Source organism: Mytilus trossulus, chromosome 13 (assembly GCF_036588685.1).
Source record: "Mytilus trossulus isolate FHL-02 chromosome 13, PNRI_Mtr1.1.1.hap1, whole genome shotgun sequence".
NCBI lineage: Eukaryota > Metazoa > Mollusca > Bivalvia > Mytilida > Mytilidae > Mytilus > Mytilus trossulus.
Window position 1 is genome coordinate 3,532,060 of NC_086385.1, and position 18,863 is coordinate 3,550,922.

General features: G+C 31.2%; 2 protein-coding genes across 2 annotated transcripts in view; both read left to right on the forward strand.

Moving 5' to 3' along the window:
• The first annotated feature begins 1,581 nt into the window (after window positions 1-1,581).
• On the forward strand, window positions 1,582-8,663 carry LOC134694962 (collagen alpha-1(I) chain-like). Its single transcript, XM_063556086.1, has 6 exons — window positions 1,582-1,846; window positions 4,463-4,570; window positions 4,899-4,952; window positions 5,700-5,759; window positions 7,147-7,270; window positions 8,324-8,663. Exons 2-5 carry the CDS (start codon window positions 4,520-4,522, stop codon window positions 7,240-7,242), a joined length of 261 nt encoding a protein of 86 aa, XP_063412156.1. The 5' UTR covers window positions 1,582-1,846; window positions 4,463-4,519; the 3' UTR covers window positions 7,243-7,270; window positions 8,324-8,663.
• A 3,441-nt stretch (window positions 8,664-12,104) lies between these two features.
• LOC134695339 (uncharacterized) overlaps window positions 12,105-18,863 on the forward strand; it is a 29,666-nt gene continuing 22,907 nt past the window's right edge. Inside the window, exons 1-3 of the mRNA XM_063556563.1 lie at window positions 12,105-12,204; window positions 17,192-17,616; window positions 18,358-18,526. Of these exons, the coding sequence (XP_063412633.1) occupies window positions 12,105-12,204; window positions 17,192-17,616; window positions 18,358-18,526 (694 nt within the window). The remainder of the gene's footprint in view (window positions 12,205-17,191; window positions 17,617-18,357; window positions 18,527-18,863) is intronic.

Below are 18,863 nucleotides of genomic sequence, written 5' to 3' on the forward strand. Positions count from 1 at the left end.
ATAACTTAATCCCTTAACCAAATTTAAAGGAAGAAAAAATATCATATCAAGGATTGTTTGTGTATTGACTAAATAGCAATTTATTTGTTTGTACCCTTTCCAAATATTCCATACTGTTTTTTATACTGTAAAATATTTCTCAATTTCCCTAAAGAGTTGATGAGTTATCCGGGTTTGTCAAACAATGGGGAAAATTTAAACTAAAACATGTAAAAAGCTTTATCTTTATTTAGTTTTTATATTTTTTGGTATTAAATATTAGGTATATTTTAAGTAGTTTATTTAGGATTGTCCTTATTACTCTGGAAAAGGTTAATGTAAAATTTTGAGTGTCCCCATTCTTATGGGAATTATTTTCCAATCAATGTAGGAAAATAGTTACAGAAAAAAAAGGCAAAGTAAATAAAGTTGCAATAATTGACGGATATGGGTCAAGGATATTGAAAAAGTGTGAGAAGACTTGTAAAAAGAAGAGGTACCTTGGGAATGTGGTAAATCAAATCCCCTACACCCTCCCTTTTCCCATACAATCTGCTTCAGAACTGATTTCAAATTTTTAATTATCTTTTAAACTTTATTTATAATGAATAAATTTATGGTCTTTAATATACATAATGTCTTAAATTATTAGTCTGTTTATTGTCTGCTATTTGGACAGGTTGTTGTCTCTTTGACAATTGTTTTCCACTTCCATTCAAATTTTATGTGTTATGAAAACTTATTGACTGACAGTAAAATATTATTTTAGAGACAGACTCTTTTTTGGAAAATAATTGGTTGCTTATGTAAAAAATCACTGAAGCGTGACTGGAGCAGCCCCCTCTTAGCGAGTCAGTGGGCCCCCATTTATGAACATTTCTGGACCCCCCCCCCCCTGTATTCTAATTCATGGTATTTGAAAGCTAATTGTGTGGTAAATGATTGCTAATTAGACAAGGCTGGTTTATTTCTCATTGAATTTAAGTTATAAACATTTATCTTTATAAATATATATTATCTGTGATTATACTAAACAATATAAAAGTCCCAGTTATTAATTGAAATAATAGTTAAATAAGTTATTATATTTTATAAATTAAAGCCATATAAAAGGGTTGTAACACAGGGACTCGGTTAGCAGATTAAAATTTTGTAAATCAATGTTTTTAATTTATTTTTTATTATTTCCTGTCTATTTGCATTACTATATTAACGTATTTAAAGTTGCCATCACTATTTCTTTGTTTTCTGGCAATGTGCAGTTTACTATCCACAGAGACATATAATATGTCTCTGCTATCCATATCCATATACTTAAAAAAACATATTTTTTAAGTATATGGATATGGATAGTAAACTGCACATTGCCAGAAAACAAAGAAATAGTGATGGCAACTTTAAATACGTTAACATAGTAATGCAAATAGACAGGAAATAATAAAAAATAAATTAAAAACATTGATTTACAAAATTTTAATCTGCTAACCGAGTCCCTGAGGGTTGTAAGGGTTGTTCATGTGGAGGTGCTCCTTTGTAAAGGATGCTTATAGAACAAAACAATTTGTTATATGTTCCAAGAATTTGTTTTGTATTTAATATATAGTCACTATATATTACAAGATTGGGGATACCTTTTTTTTCACATGGAGAAATACTTTGAACATCAGCAAAATATCCGCCAATCTGTAGTCCGGATTCGGATTTTTTTAAAACGCTTGAAAGATACAGATTATGACGCGTTTTGAAGAAGAGAAGAACGCAGCCGATAATAATTTGTCAACAACAATAGTACTTGTTTTAGCTAATTTAACAAGACAACCAATGCCAAGGAGCTATGAGTTAACAAATACTCGAGGATATACTTCAGGTAACTAAAAAAATATGATTAAATAGTGCAGGAATAAACAGAAATCTGCAATGACTGAAAGCTTCCATCTTCTGTTCGACATACATTTATTCATTACTTCACGTTCACCCAAGTACCTGTTTGCCCTGATTTGTTTTTTTATATGTTGTCTGCTTGCATAATGTTTATTATTTGAACAGAGTATGGCAAAGAATGTTGAAAAATTCGGCAAATATGTATATGGCTGCAAACGAAAAATTATTTTCCCTTTCATTTTGCAGTATTTAACAGTCTTCACAATTAACTGTTAAATCTACAGGCACAGAGCTCAATTTTTGAAATTTTTTAGTTAGATTCTGAAGGCCTGTCCTGTAGATAGGATTTTTACAGGCCTGATAGCAATTAAACATGCCTGAGCTGCCACTCAGCATGAAGACTAAGTATTATAACAGAGACATATAATAAATAAACTGTCTGTTTGTTGTCTCTTTGTCTTTTACATCATCCCACATTTCTATTCTCAATTTTATTAAAATACTTTTCATGTTTTACAATACGTACATACGTATATGTACATCATTGTTTTTACTCATTTTTTACTAGTTTATCAAAACAAAACCTAATTTACAGTCTCACTAATTAGCGACAAGAAGAATATTTTTTTATCATTCAAACCGATACTACATTGTTTATGTTGTACTACATGTATCTTATCTATGATCAACTCAGTCATATATAGATAACAAAACACTTGCAGTTTAATATCACATACATTTGTACATGTATGACACAGGACAATAGTTATCACATACATGTACATTTGTACATGACATAGGACAATCACTGACAAGTTTCAAGACTTCCTAGCAGTAACTGAAAGCCCAAATACCTAATCTGTGGTACACTTTTATTCTGCAGGTGGCTGTACCCCACTTTTAACATTAGATATCATTTAACGTCATATCATAAGGAAACAACTGTGTTGATTTCTCTTATTCCAACATATCTGGATAACAATTTATAGAAAACTACCACAAGGGCCAGAGAATTTCCAGCTAGGGGAGGGAAATGTTCCCATACATTTTTGTAAGTCTTGAACTGGCAAAAATATATGAATCGATAACTACAACAAGACGATACAATATAAAACAGATGTGGAATTGATTGTCAATGAGACAACTCTCCACAAGACACCAAATGACAGAAAAGTAACAGCTTAAGGTCATCGTACACCCTTCAACAATAAGCAAAGGTTTAAGCCAATATCACCTACTCAGCTATATTTACATGTACATTGTACATTGACATGATGGAAGATCACAAATGTATATAAAACATTAAAACAAGAAAACTAATGGCTAATTAATAAACAGAACAATGATAAAAAAAACAAGTATCATTAAGTAACTAACAAAGCAACAAAGAAGAACCACTAAATCACAGGTTCCGGACTTGGGACTGGCACATACATGTACAGAAAGGGGCAGGCTTAAACATCATTGACATGTAAGGAAAATCCCAACTCTCACCCTTATTATAGTTATATTTATTTTAGATCATGACATGCAGTAACAAGTTTACAGATCAACATGATCAAGCTCAATATATATTCTGTTCAGAAAATAATAACTTCAGATGTTTTATTTTTGCAGAGCTATGTAGTCCTTGGACAGTGGCGCAAAAAAAATCATGCAAATAATCAGTTTATTTATTTTTTTGGGGTTATAATATATATTTTAGGAATTAGGGGCCAAAAAGGGCCAAAATAAGCATTTTCTTGGTTTTTGCACAATAACTTTAGTTTCAGTGAATAGAAATCTATGAAATTTTGACACAAGGTTTATGACCACAGAAGGAAGGTTGGGATAGATTTTTGGAAGTTTAGTTCCAACAGTTTGTGAATTAGGGGCCAAAAAAAGGGCCCAATAAGCATTATTCTTGGTTTTTGCACAATAACTTTAGTTTAAGTTAATAGAAATCAATGAAATTTAAACACAAGGTTTATGTCAGACCACAAAAGAAAGGTTGGTATTGATTTTGGGAGTTGAGGTCCCAACATTTTAGGAATTAGGGGCCAAAAAGGGGCCCAAATAAGCATTTTTCTTGGTTTTCTCACCATAACTTCAGTTTAAGTGAATAGAAAGCTATAAAATTTGAACACAAGGTTTATAACCATAAAAGGAAGGTTGGTAATGATTTTGGGAGTTTTGGTCCAAACAGTTAAGGAATAAGGGGCCTAAAGGGTTCAAAATTTAACTTTTTGTTTGATTTCATCAAAAACTGAATAATTGGGGATCTTTGATATGCTGAATCTATTTATGTATGTAGATTTTTAATTTTTGGTCCCGTTTTTAAATTGGTCTACATTAAGGTCCAAAGGGTCCAAAATTAAACTAAGGTAGTATGTTACATTACAGGGAGACAACTCTGTAAAAGTCAGTTGAACAATTTAATAATATTCTATTGTTGAGGAAAAATTAAGCTTCTCAATGATCAAAATTAGTGTTTGTCAAATTGCAATATAGACAATAATTTTTTTTTCTGATAATGTGTGTGGAAAATAGCTTAAGTTACAAACTTTTAGAAGAAGTAATTTTTGATGTTGATTGGTGTAATTTTACACAATATTATTTTCAGGGAGACTCGGGAGCACCTGGTGTACTCGGGGCAATAGGAGAAGTTGGAATTAAAGGAATGAAAGGAATGAAAGGAAATTCTGGACCAAGAGGACCAACTGGACCTCCAGTAAGTACATGTACTATCTAAAAAAAAAACAAATATAAAAAACAGTTGGATAGCAAATATTTGTAAGAATATAAATTGTGTAAAAACTGTTAAACTTTGATAATTTTTATTTGGAAAATTATGTCTTAAGCAAAAAAAAGATGGCTATGAAAAAAAATAATGTAGATCTGAATGCATAGTCATTAGTGCATAACCTTATATTTTTATAAAGACTTTCTAGTGATTAATGTAAGCAAAGAATCACAAAGTATTACTATAAAGGATTTTTTATTTGAGCATACCTTTTGATGGAAGGTCAATATTAAAATGATTACTTTGTTTACTTTAGGGCCAACCAGGAGTACAAGGAACTTCAGGACCTAGAGGAAATCCAGGCCCTGTGGTATGTATTCAGCAGTGTTTGTCACATGTAGATTTAATGTATAAAGTAGGCTTTGTTTGGTAGCAAATATTGTAGGATTGATTGATAAGTGTTTGAGTTATGCTCACATTAGTATGCTTATACACCACTTATAAATAAGTAAAAAGACAACTCAATTAACATTACTCTTGTACAAAATATAGGCTTTTATCGGACCACAGATAAATTATCACGTTGTGATTGGTTAAACGCCGGCATGTGGTGACCCCCTATGAGACCGTATGGGGTTAGTAAGTTTCATATGGGTTTCATGACGCGTTAATGGCGACGTCATCTATTAATGTTGTTGTGTTTCTTTTCTTTTTTTTAACAAAACACTGCAGAAAAAGTCCAGCGTCTGATAAATTCGTTATACTATTAACTACTGCCTCCCTACGGATCCATAGAGGGTGAATAAAACTCATAGGGGACTCGGCCTCCGGCCTCACCCCCTTTGGATTTTACTTACCCTCTATGGATCCGTATGGGGTCAGTAGCGAACCATATACATGATATAACTTATAATATCTATTTTAATGAATGTTGTATGTTGTTGTGAGAACAGATATATTGAAAATATTGAAAACAAATTCATATATGGTTGAAATTAATGCCAAAGGAATTAGAAAATTATGTATCGTTAATGATTAAAAAATGTATAAAGTAATGAATGGTAAAAAGTATGTTTTTCATTGATTTAAATTAATAATACAAATGTGCATATTTTAGGGAGGAGCTGGTTCCACAGGACCACCTGGCCATGGGTTATCAGGAGAACAGGGACTACTTGTAAGTAAACATCACAATATAGATTTTATTATATTTCAAGTATTATGGGGAGTCACAATTTGTATGAAGAGGGAAAGGTATTCTGCTATAATAAAAAATTGTTAAATCGGACTTAATATTGAAACGATTTGACCTAAAAGAGAGGAAGGAGACCACTGAAAAGAGATTACATCAACCAGCAACAATTGATAGCTGTAAGAAAAACAACAGCTAACCATGCAATCTATTTGACAATAATTTAATGAACAAACAGTTACTTAACATGCTTAAGTTAGAGTCAAATAGATATAATTAAGAGATATCTTTATCAGAAAGTTTGAGATTTTACCCTCATTTCAGAAGACTGGTAACCAGAGAAAGATTTTCAATACATGTTTTAAGAAATTACAATTATGGTCCTTGAAAGATTTGAAATTAGAAAAATCTATAAACTGTGCTTTGACAGTTTGTTTACTTATACAATAAAGAACATTCAAGAGTTTGATTTTCAAAAAGAGTTAAAGTGCATGTAAAGCTGACAAGCTAGATAAGGTTTATTAAGCCTTTATGTTAATGGTATCTGGGTTAGAATTAATGACTTTTCTCATCACTTGGCGTCTGTCGTCCGTCGTTGCTAACTTTTACAAAAATCTTCTCCTCTGAAACTACTGGGCCAAATTTAACCAAACTTGACCACAATTATTGGGGTATCTAGTTTAAAAAATGTGTCCGGTGACCTGGCCAACCAACGAAGATGGCTGTCATGGCTAAAAATAGAACATAGGGGGTAAAATGCAGTTTTTGGCTTATAACTCAAACACCAAAGCAAATCTGACATGGTTAAATTGTTCACCAGGCCAATATCTATCTGCCCTGAAATTTTCAGATGAATTGGACAACCCCTTGTTTGGTTGCTGTCCCTGAATTGGTAATTTTAAGGAAATTTTGCTGTTTTTGATTATTATCTTGAATATTATTATGGATAGAGATAAACTGTACACAGCAATAATGTACAACAAAGTAAGACCTTAAATTAGTCAACATGACCAAAATGCTCAATTGACCCCCTAAGGAGTTATTGCTCTTCATTGTCAATTCTTAACAATTTTAATAAAATTTGTAGATTTTCACTAATATTTTCCACGGAAACTACTGGGCCAAGTTCATTATAGATAGAGATAATTGTAATCAGCAAGAATGTTTAGTAAAGTAAGATCTGCAAACACATCACCATGATCACCATCACCAAAACACAATTTTGTCATGAATCCATCTGTGTTTTTTGTTTAATATTCACATAAACCAAGGTGAGCGACACAGGCTCTTTAGAGCCTCTAGTTTTATTTGGAAAACATTAATCAGGTTCAGGGTTTATATTTATAATAATTAATGTAATTTAAATTTTCAGAAATACACATTTGTTGCTCCAAAGATGGAAGAGGATTTGAAGTTATACAATGACATGAATGACATGAATGAATTGATTAAAAATACATTTAGATGAGACCCTGTATCTACAGTACATGTAACTGGTATGTACAGTTTTTGTTATGTAGTTTTTATTGTCAAATTGGTATTGAACTTTCACGTGAATTTCACATGAAAAATTTATATTAACTTTTGCCTTCTATGGAATAGACACTGTAAATTTATGAGAATAGAATTTAATATTCTGGATTTTCCTAAGATTCAATTCTTATTACATATAAATATACCCATGTGTTATGCTTGTAGTTAGAGGGAAATAAACTATCAAAATAGCTTGACCAAGATTAAACAATTACTGATATCATGAATTAGGTTATGTAGGTATTTTTTGTCTTGTCTGCAACTGATGGTATGGTGAAGTACATGTCTTTCTGGGCACGGTTCATCTTACAATGACCTGATATTCATTGTGATGGTTCATTGGTCAATATGATGTTTCATATTTTAGTCTGTTTGTTATATACTGTATAAAATCAATTAAGATATCAGCTATATTTGTTGTAAGCAATGATTGTAAGGGGTTAAGACATGAAAGAAGGGGGCTTGAAAATGATGAGTTGTGTTTTTATAGGCACTAAGTATACTTACATACATGTATACATGGTTTTCTGGAAATCTTAAATTAGTGTGCTATGGAGCGTATAAATCCTCAATTGTTATTGCAAACTCATATACAAGTAAATTTTGGCTCAAAATGGTCTAGATATATTTCTCTTTTCAAAAGTTTCATTTCTGCAAATTTGTTGGTTAGTTTAAGTAAACAAGGACATCAAACACACTATTTTTTTTGTCAGAGTAGGGCTACTTTTACATACATGTACATTCGAAATTGAAGTGAGTAATTGGTAGTCTGACACCATAAAATGTCCTGAAACTGGGTTTGTGGGAAATACTGGATAAACCCAGGCTTTACTGTCAAAATTTTACTGGGTAAATCACCATAAAATCACCAATTTATCATGTCAGAGCTTAAAATACAATACAGTTTTCTCCTGATTTTAAGTGGGATAAATTATTGGAGATTAAATTGATGTTACCTTTTTTGCTGGACTACAATACAGAAATAAACATTACATGCTGATTTTATTATATTACAGGAACTGTAGGAAGTATTACAAAGTCTGATTGCAAAGTATGCATTACAGGATTCTATCATTGGAGCAACATCTTAGAAGGATAAGTGGAAATGTATGAAGGAATCCTTGGGTACAAATATCAATTATATGCAGAAGTGGACTCTTAAACATTATTAACAGACATGGTAGTGAAGAAATTTATACCATTACCAACTGGAATTAACTATTGCCTTTATTTTTTCAACCACAAGTACTTTCAGAATACAATACAATTCAAATTCAGATTATTGTGTCAACATACAAAAATGTACAAGTTAAAAAAAATGAAAATGCATATATCATGTACACGATGTATTGAAAATGAACTTTATATAAAAAATGAAGTAACAAAAATGTTTAACTTTATATTGTGCAGCCAAACTTTGAAATCTTTAAATGGTATATAGATGCCTGTTATTTGTCAACATTTTGCCTTCACCTTAAGATCAGTGTTAAAATGAGAAAACTATTTTGCATATATGAAAAAAGAAGTAGATGGTTGTAAATTAGAGACTTTCAATTTGGTACATTTGTATATCAGCTAGCCTTTGTTTCATAGAACTTTTTATTTTAGTTTATTAGTACAATGAGATATGAGGTATACACAGCTACTTTTGTATAGGTACTATTTCTGTACTAAAAATATGTAGTACTGGAAATTTACTTTTAATTTTTAGCACTATTTCTTTACTTTAAAATTATTGTAATATTTGGGTACTTGTATTTTACAGTACTTGATTTGTACTAAATATTTTGGTACAGACATGATACAATATTCCATGTTTGAAAATCATAATTTTAAGAGATTTGAAATAGAAAAACTTTCAAAATGCTGAAAATGTAACAGTAATAACCAAAAATCTGTAGTACCTAAATTTCCAGTACAAATTAAGTACTGTAAAATACAGGTACGTAAATATTATAATAATTTTAAAGTAATAAAATAGTACCGAATTTTAAAAGTAAATTTCCAGTACTACATATTTTTAGTACAGAAATAGTGCCTATGCAAAAGTAGCTGTGTTTATCAATCTGATTATCAGACAGCAATAACACAACAAAAAACCCTGAAAGGCATTTAGCTATAGGTGCTAACATGCAGTCCTCAACAAAAGCCAGGTGTCTAAAAGATATGCCATGATATATTGAATTGACCAGAGACTATAAACAATTACAATATGAGTCAAAATAGAGCTGCCATCAAAACCAAATTCTTTAAATAATTTTCTTTTAATAAATATGAGAGTATAGACAACCACTGAAAAGGTTTCTGACTATAAATGGGTACATGAATTTGTGGTGAGGTGAACTAGTTATTTCTTCAAAACCATATAAAAAAATTGGCATCTTTCGCAAATAGTTCTTATCCAGAATATGATTAGTTTGTATCATAACTGATGACCACATATTATGACTTTACATATATGTATACATTTGAACATGAAAGAAATCGTTTCTAATGTTATAGTACATGTAGTACATCAGTGCAAATATCTTCTTTAAATGGCCACAATCCATAAATCATTTACAGTTTTGTTTTAGACAAAAAAAATGTGGATACAAAGAAAATAAAATAGAATGGAAGCATGAACACATGACCAAGAAGAAAATTTTTCATGCTTATATATGTATCAAAACAGAATTTGTATTAGATTAGAATTGACTTGCATGAAGAAGCTCAAATCCTGTGAAATTTGTGTTATTACGGCTGAATTCACTTTAATTTCATTTAAAAAGAAGAAGCTCGGTTCATGTTAATTTCACGTGAAAAGTTCACGTGAATTTCACGTGAAGGCTCAATTCACGTGAATTTCACATGAAAAATTTAACGTGAATTTCACGTGAATCAGATATTTCACGTGAAATTCACGTGAATTAAGCTTTCACGTGAAATTCACGTAAATTTTTCATGTGAAATTCACGTGAAATATTTCACGTGAATTACGCGTATAAGCTCGATTAACGTGAAATTCACGTGATTTTTTTCACGTGAAATTTATGTTAATTTCACGTTAATTTCACGTGAACAAAATTTGCCTGTGTACGTTATGGAAATTTATTTTGTATATGACAAATAAAATTGAGAATGCATGTTTTTTTTTTTATTTTTTATTTAAAGTTTTCAAATTCAAACGAAACATATGACACAGTATGCCGATTTTAACATTTAAACTTCATAATAGCTATTTGTTCAGCAAATAATAATCAGATTTGTTTTGTATTTTGAGAAAGAATATCCTCTCAATTTGAATGAATGATAGACGGCACGCACAATTGTACGCTGTACGCTCGAATGAGTTCATCGTTTAAATTCCTTCTAATTCAGTCCAAATCATGTGTATGGTTAATTATTTGTACAGAAACTGATCTTTTTAACATGATATTGTTATTGTTTTTTTAATTTGCTCTCAACATTAAACAATATTACAGTGCACTTCTTTAAGGCTAATGATGTTCCATTTTACATTATCATGACATTATAAAAGAGGGACGAAAGATACCAAAGGGACAGTCAAACTCATAAATCTAAAATAAACTGACAACGCCATGGCTAACAATGAAAAAGACAAACAGACAAACAATAGTTCACATGACACAACATAGAAAACTAAAGACTAAACAACACGAACCCCACCAAAATATGGGTGATCTCAGGTGCTCCGGAAGGGTAAGCAGATCCTGCTTCACATGTGTGGCACCCGTATAATGAAAGATCAGGTTATATGTTTAATGCTGTTTACATTTTCATTAATTTTTTTTTCGAGCTGCAATTGGTTTCGAAGCTATATAACAATAACCGTTCAAGACGTCATAACTTTTTGAAATAGATCCACATAGGCTTTTGTGGATACAATGTAAATTATGTATTTTTTCAACCAGAAACAGATACTTCATAACAAGCCTTCAGTGTGAAGTGCACATTTTATTCGATACTAGTATGTTACAACTCAAATTAAACGAACAAAGCCATGGAAGATGATTAAGTATTAAAATAATTTAGAATCACGGATATCTTAAATTCTATAGAAATAATTTTATGGCCACCACTTTGTACAACCTAATATACCAAACAAAAAACAACACGTAAATTATCGTATTATTGTACATTATCTTTCAGATGCACCACAAACTTTGTTAATTTATATATCGTTGTCATTTTGTTTATTTCTTTTTCCTATCTATTCTTACGTAGGACTCTGACGCCTTTCAAACTGAATTTTACTGTGCGTATTTCTGGGTGTTTGTTTTTTTCTACATTGGCTAGATATACAGGGGGAGGGTTGAGATTTGAAGAAAAAAACATGCTACCGCATTTTTAAGCCAGTCCAAAGTCACGAGCCTAGACCTCTGTTGAATTATATGATTTATTTATTTTAGTTTCATTTATATATTTCGGAGTTTAGTATGACGTGTGTTATCACTATGAACTAGTACAGTTTGTAATTGTGTCATTTGATGCACGCCGCCAGGTTATGGGAATTTCTCGCTGCAGTGAAGACCATTTGGTGGCTTTCTGCTATTTTATGCTCTTGGCGGGTTGTCGTGTCATTGACACATTCCCCATTTCCATTCTCAATTTTATCGACGTTTCCCCTTACACTAAACTAAAACTAAAAAAAATTATTGTATGTATATTGGAACATATCATTGACAATAGGATATTTTTCTATATTGTATTTTTGCAGTTATTGTCCGAGAAATACCTGTATTCAAGATGACTGTTTAGAGGAAAAATAATGTAAGTTCGATTAAAAATAGCAAAATGACGGAACCAACAGAACCAGGGTCATTAAAAAGAACGATGCCACCGGATTTACAGAAGGAAGTCGAAGAAATACAGACAAAAACACAAAGAACTACAGGTATAATCATATAGAACAGATTTTGTAATATATATTTTGTATTCTAATTGTAAAAAGACTCATATCACAAATACCAGGCTTATTATACTCGTGTTTCGTTTATAGATGTTTGATCAGTGAGTCCCCAACCCAAACAGTTAAAAGCCAACATAAAATACGAAGACGAGGCGCATTTAAAAGCAAAACATGCCAAACCTATGTCTGCAATAATGTTTCGTGCAAATATAATGATATACATGTAAGCCATTTCTAACTGATGGTTTTCGCAATTTGTTATCAATGTTGTGATGTTTCGTGACTGTTCACGGTTGAAGGGGAAAGGGTGAGGGTGTTTTGCTTACAAAGGAGTTAACCCCGCTACATTCTTTGTGTGTCTTTCTTAAATTATGAGCCTGTTATTCAGGGGTATTGTCTTTTATATCTTGATTGTATTATTTCACTTATTTCACTTATCATCTTTATATGTTTGTCATAAATGAGGCCTTTTGTGTCTATACGTCAATTACAGACAATATGTATTATGATATATATATGCTCCTTTGTCCTTTCATCCGTCAATACTTCGTCCTATTTTTCAAATATTCTCATATTATTTTAGCACAAAGTTAAAATTGACATAAGATAGTTTCCTTTTGATTTTGAAAATGTTTTGCCTCATCCTTATCGTATTCATCAATACAATTTGTGATATTTCGCACACTAACTACAGTATTTTTGGAATGATTTCCTCCAAACTTTACATTCTTGTTAGGATTGATAAAGGCGGATGCTTTTTTATTTTATTTTTCATTTTAAGGTATGTCGTATTGGATTTATCGAACTCAATCATCAGATTTTATTCTATAAATGAATTATCAAAAAAAAAGGAAAATCACAAAAATACTGAACTTAGAGGAAAATCAATTCGGAAAGTCCATAATCACATGGCAAACTAAAATAACAAAACGCATCAAAAACGAGTGGACAAGAGTTGTCATATTCCTGACTTGGTACAGGCATTTTCAAATGTAGAAAATGGTGGATTAAACCTTGTTTTATAGCGCTAACGCTCTCATTTTGATGACAGTATCATTAAATTCCGTTATATTTACATTGATGCGTTAACTAAACAGACACAATAATAAGATAGTGAAAACATAGGTACATCAGTCATCATCGTATAACAATTTAAAAAGGAACAATTTAATAGAACACAAAAACATCTATCTACAAACACATTCAGTGATTTGTGTGTCTGACATCAGAAAATGTTATACGTCACATAGATTTGTCGTTCAATGTGCATACATACAATTCCAAAACATACATAGGCAATGTTAGCATATAGGGTTAAAAAATCAATAGTATGTAATAATAAATTTAAGAAAAAGACCGAGATTGAAAATTGTCCAAAAGTTATATAAAGAATTTATCGTATGACAATTTTAAAAGGAACAATTTAACAGAACACAAAAACAAAAGTTATATATACAATTTATAAAAATCACCAAATATATAATTCCACTACGCCATTGAATGATTTTGACGTTGATGGTTCGACGTATTTAGTAATTCTTAATAGAAACATATCATAATGACATAGAATAGAACAATATAATACTGAAGGGATCTTTTAAAGTACAGAGTACCGTTATAAGAACCAAAGAAATACAAAAAGTCGCATATACAAAACACTACATCAAAAAATGAAAGACAATACAAACACATTGACGAGATGTATTAGTACCGAGCCACGTCAAACGGATATGACAGAAAACCATTCAACAGTAAAAGTAATATTAATAATAGAACACAGACAAATGAAAGAAATATAAAACACGTTGTTAAGATGATGAACATCATCAGTACGCAGAATCTGTACATTAAGACCATCGTGTATTTTTTGTGAAGTTGATACGAAATATTTATCAACAAGGTCTTGGTACCTTCCTATGAACTTTTTTTAGAAAAAGGACGAGACGTTCTTTGACATACCCCTGGTCATCAACTTTCTACTCAGACACTGATGACGTTTTACAAAGTCTGAGTAGGAGCTGCAAGCTCTTCAATATCGAATAAGTTGGGAATTATATATCCCATATGCAGGTGAGGTTGGTATATTGCTACTAAGGTGGGGGAAATTTATAATTTCAAAATTAAAATCGTCTTGTTTGTCATAGATATTGGTACTGAGATGACTGTGTTAGTCAAATTCGAGATATAAGTCAAAAAATGAGGCGGAGAAAGCCGTGTCTGGTGTCTCTTCAATCTCTAGTTCTGGGGGAGATATTAAAGGAACCCAATTAGAAAAGTTCGGGTTGTTTATGGAAAGAACATCATCAATATATATGAAATTGAAATTAAATAATCCGGCCTCTTTTATCCTCTTGTTTTTGGTAAGTTTCTGGAGGAACTCTGACTCATAAGAAAGTAAGAAGAGGTCGGCAAGAAGAGGCGAACAGTTTGTTCCCATAGGAATGCCGACAATTTGTTGGAAAAGTCTACCTCCAAACTCAACAAATATTTTGTCGATAAGAAACTCCAGCATACTGACCACTTGTTCTTCTGTGTAGCATGTTTTACCTTTTTGTTTGTCACTATTAACGAAATATGCCTTATGAAATCCTAAAGTTATACATGTATATCGTATGCTACCATTTTTATGTTGAAAGGCATTGTGGATTATTCCTTTAAGGCGATTTTTTCAATTTCACATGGGGTTGAAAAATCAAAAAAATTAATAGAACTAATTTCAGAAAAAGACCGAGATTTAAAATTGTCTAGAAGTTCTTTAGAATTTTTAAGAATCCACATATCGTTAATACCACTACGCGAGTAAACAGTTATTCCACTTGTGATTGCGACGTTTTATCATAGACCTGACAGTTTTAACCCATTCTGACAAAGTGTCAAGTTCAACTTCTTCTCGCTTAACCCATGCTCTGGCGTAGTCTTCAATGGAATTCATATTTATTTTGAAGTTATGGTTCCAATTGAAGTTTTGGGGTTCTCTAAAATTAGGACCATGATAAATCATCTTTCGGAGATTTTCATGTTGAATTATGTTTAGAACCCCAGTTATAACATGAACAGAGGGGCTGCAATTATAAGGTGAGTGGGAACAGTCACATGTCGGAGGTTTTTTTATGTATTGTTCTAAGATGCTACATTTTCTTGTTAATTGATCAGATATATGTATTGTTTCGGTAACGTGTTTTTCAACAAACAATCGGCACTCCCATTGGATTTAACTGTTCTCCTTGTCTCAACTTGTTACTCTATTCATTTAACTTTGACATCATACAGGAACTTTTCAGAAAGTAAATAAAGAAGTTATCAGAACCTTTAAATTCATACATGTATGCCGCTATTCAAATGATGTTTCTCAATAGATAATTAACAATTTGGTGTTTATCTTGACTCACATTTAGACAATAACGATAAGGGTAAATTGAGAATGTTCAATTCTTGTACTTACACTTGTTTCTCAATTTCTATATGTTTCTATGTCCACTATGTTCTCTGTTTAATTGTATAGTAGTCCTATTATGAAATGTTGTCATTTTAATGGTATATTTAACATTGCCATTAAAACGGGAGGTTTGGCTAGCAACTAAACCAGGTTCAACTCCCTATTTTTTTAAATGTTCTGTACCAAGTCAGGAATATGTCCATTGTTTTATTATAGTTAGTTTCTGTGTGTGTAACATTTTAATGTTGTGTTTTTGTTGTGTCGTAGTTCTCCTCTTATATTGGATGTGTTTCCCTTAGTTTTAGTTTGTAACCCGGATTTGGTTTTTTTTCTCAATCGATTTATGAATTCTAACAGCGGTATACTACTGTTGCCGTTATCTATATATGCTTATGTCTAGCTATGCTTTGTTTATTGAAACCTTTTAAGTTTTACATGTCTGTATAGTGGAGTTTATCTGACAAAGACCTCATTTAGATGGATCACTGATAATTTTTAAGTGATACTTTTACAATGTAGTGACATACTTGTATTACAGACTTACTTTGATATTTTAAGCATTTCAGTATGTGCACCTTTGTTTGGTAGAATATGACACTTGGAAATTTTGGTATGTGTCACGGCTTGTAACTTATCTCATTTTTGTTATCCCAGTTGACCCAGTGTTTTAATATTGCTGATTATTGTATATATCGTTTGTTATTATCGTTACATGTACAGTGACATATATATAAAATCACCAGCAATCGTATCTGTGGGTTTTTTTTTTTGATTTTGCAAGCAAAGAATGATACAAAAGTAAACACAAATATTCTACATGAGAATATAATGTAAATAATGGATTGATATTTAATGTTTAGTTGCAAGTATAACATGCAAATTATAACTGAAATATGCTAATGTGATATGAAAAATTAATCCTGCATGTACTAGACCGACTTGCTGAGTTTGATGTTTAATGTGTTATATTACATAACACCAATCCACTGAAAGACAAGTCACTATTCGGACAAATCAAACTCGGACAAGAGAAGCTGTAAATAAATTTGAAGCCTGCAACCACAAGACAACATAGACAGTGAAGATAGTTGTTTGAAAAGCATGAAATGAAGAATAAATTAAAATATTACAAACTTCTAATGTTAATACTTAACACAACATTATTGGTTTGTAAGTAGAAGTTTCCCTTGAAAATACCATATAAAAAAGAAAGTATGATATGATTGTCAATGAGACAACTCTTCAAAAGACACCACATGTCACAGATTTACAGATATAATGGTCACCGTCCAGTTTTTAACAATGAGCAGAGCCCATACGGCATTATATTGTCAGCAGTCAAATTATGGTTCTTTATTTTTTATTTCTATACTAAACAAGAGATTTTTGTTGATCATGTTGATCATTACATTACACCAAACACAGAAACAGTGAAAATTCCAACAAATATATAAAAAAGGAAGACAAGTGGATTATATTAAATTGCATTGTGTCATTTTTATGAACTCCGTGTCTCTCAAATGGCTTTTCTTTCAGGTTCTCCGGGAGATTTAGATGAGGAGAAGAAAAGATGGCTGATCGTTGGAATATGTCTACATTCACTTATTTCTCCTCTGTTGAGAAAATATGTTTATTGTATTGTTAGTTCCTTGTATAGATCTCTGGTCTATAGAAAATACATCAATATACAAGGACCGGATACATATCTATGCAAGTTTCCAGCTACAAATACATATTATCTTAATTATGGATCAATCAACAACAACTACATTAATTGGAAACATGATACACATATGTATGATTATAAAGTAAGGAGCCATGTAGATTTGTCAAAGTTATTTCTACAACCTAATATGACTCATTACTCTGCAATTGATGAATCATGTGACGCATCTGCTCTGTTAGGAATGATCACTAATATCAGTTTATTTCCACCAGCTGTTCAGACTGTTGCCAAAAAGGTATGAATCATTAAGTATTTATTTCGTTAAATAAATGAACTCTTGCATATAGTTGTTTAAGTTTCAGGATTTCAGTGCAAGTTGCCTGGTATGGATTTTTCTATTCAATTGATTGATCAAACATTCTAATAAGTCACCATGTTGTTAATCAAAGGTCTTCTCCATTGAAGCCAAATAATAACTTTACCAAAATCAATGTTAAGGTTAAAATCTATGTCTGAGATCCTAATAAACATGGTTTATGTTTCATTTATAACATATTGAAAAAGCTTAAAATTGTTTGCCAAAATTTTCTACTAAAAAGTAAAATTACAAAAATACTGACCTCGGAGGAATATTCAGAACAGAAAGTCCTCAATCAAATGACAAAATCAAATGATAAAACACATCAAACGAAAATGACAGTTGTCATAAATGACTTGGTACAGGCATTCCCTTAATGTAGAAAATGATAGATTGGACCTAGTTTAATAGCGCGAAACCTCTAAACGGACATTATATTTGGTCAGCAGTTCGAGTAGTATAAATTTTGATTTGTTCGTTTGCTTGATTTTACTGTCTGTACTTACAATCTTTAAACTTACAAGATTCTTTAGATTGAACAAATTTTGAACCACTAATTATTAGGTCAATACATTTCCATTGAATTATGATTATACCTTTTTCTTTACTTTATTTAATTTCTATAAAAGTAAAGCAAAACATGTAATTTTATTCTGTACTCTTGTGGTTATTTGATAGATAAAATCAGACATACGTAATAAATGGGCACATTGTGACTTCAAAGATTGGAATGCTGCAACATATGAAGACTCCTTCAATTCGATGACACAACTTGTTAAAAACGTTGGAACGAGTAGCACAGAGGAGCACAAAATATTGGGCGAACTTAATACATGGGCAACAAATGGTACCTATTGATAAATGTGTATTGCATTATAATTTTCATATCGGAAAATTTAAACGTTCTGTATTAAGTAAGTGTCAACGGAATCCATCATAAGGGATCCTTAATTCAAAAAAATATACATTGGAAATTAATATCAAAACGACTGAATTATTTCATTTTTAATACAGATTTGTGATGGATTCTTAAGATCTTGATGAATACTACACACAACTCGACTTATCATTCATTTGTAGGTAGCTACATTTTAGTTGCATAGTATATATCTCTAATTAGTAAAAACGATATTCCGAAGTTTGCGTTTTATTTCATAATATCCTTCTTTTTTTCCGTTTTTTCA

Excerpts from the sequence above, each read along its gene's own strand:
- LOC134694962 (XM_063556086.1), top strand. The coding sequence starts at position 4,520 with ATGAAAGGAATGAAAGGAAATTCTGGACCAAGAGGACCAACTGGACCT. Across the intron at positions 4,953-5,699 it reads GAGGAAATCCAGGCCCTGTG|GGAGGAGCTGGTTCCACAGG; the intron begins GTATGTATTCAG and ends TGCATATTTTAG. Across the intron at positions 5,760-7,146 it reads CAGGAGAACAGGGACTACTT|AAATACACATTTGTTGCTCC; the intron begins GTAAGTAAACAT and ends TTAAATTTTCAG.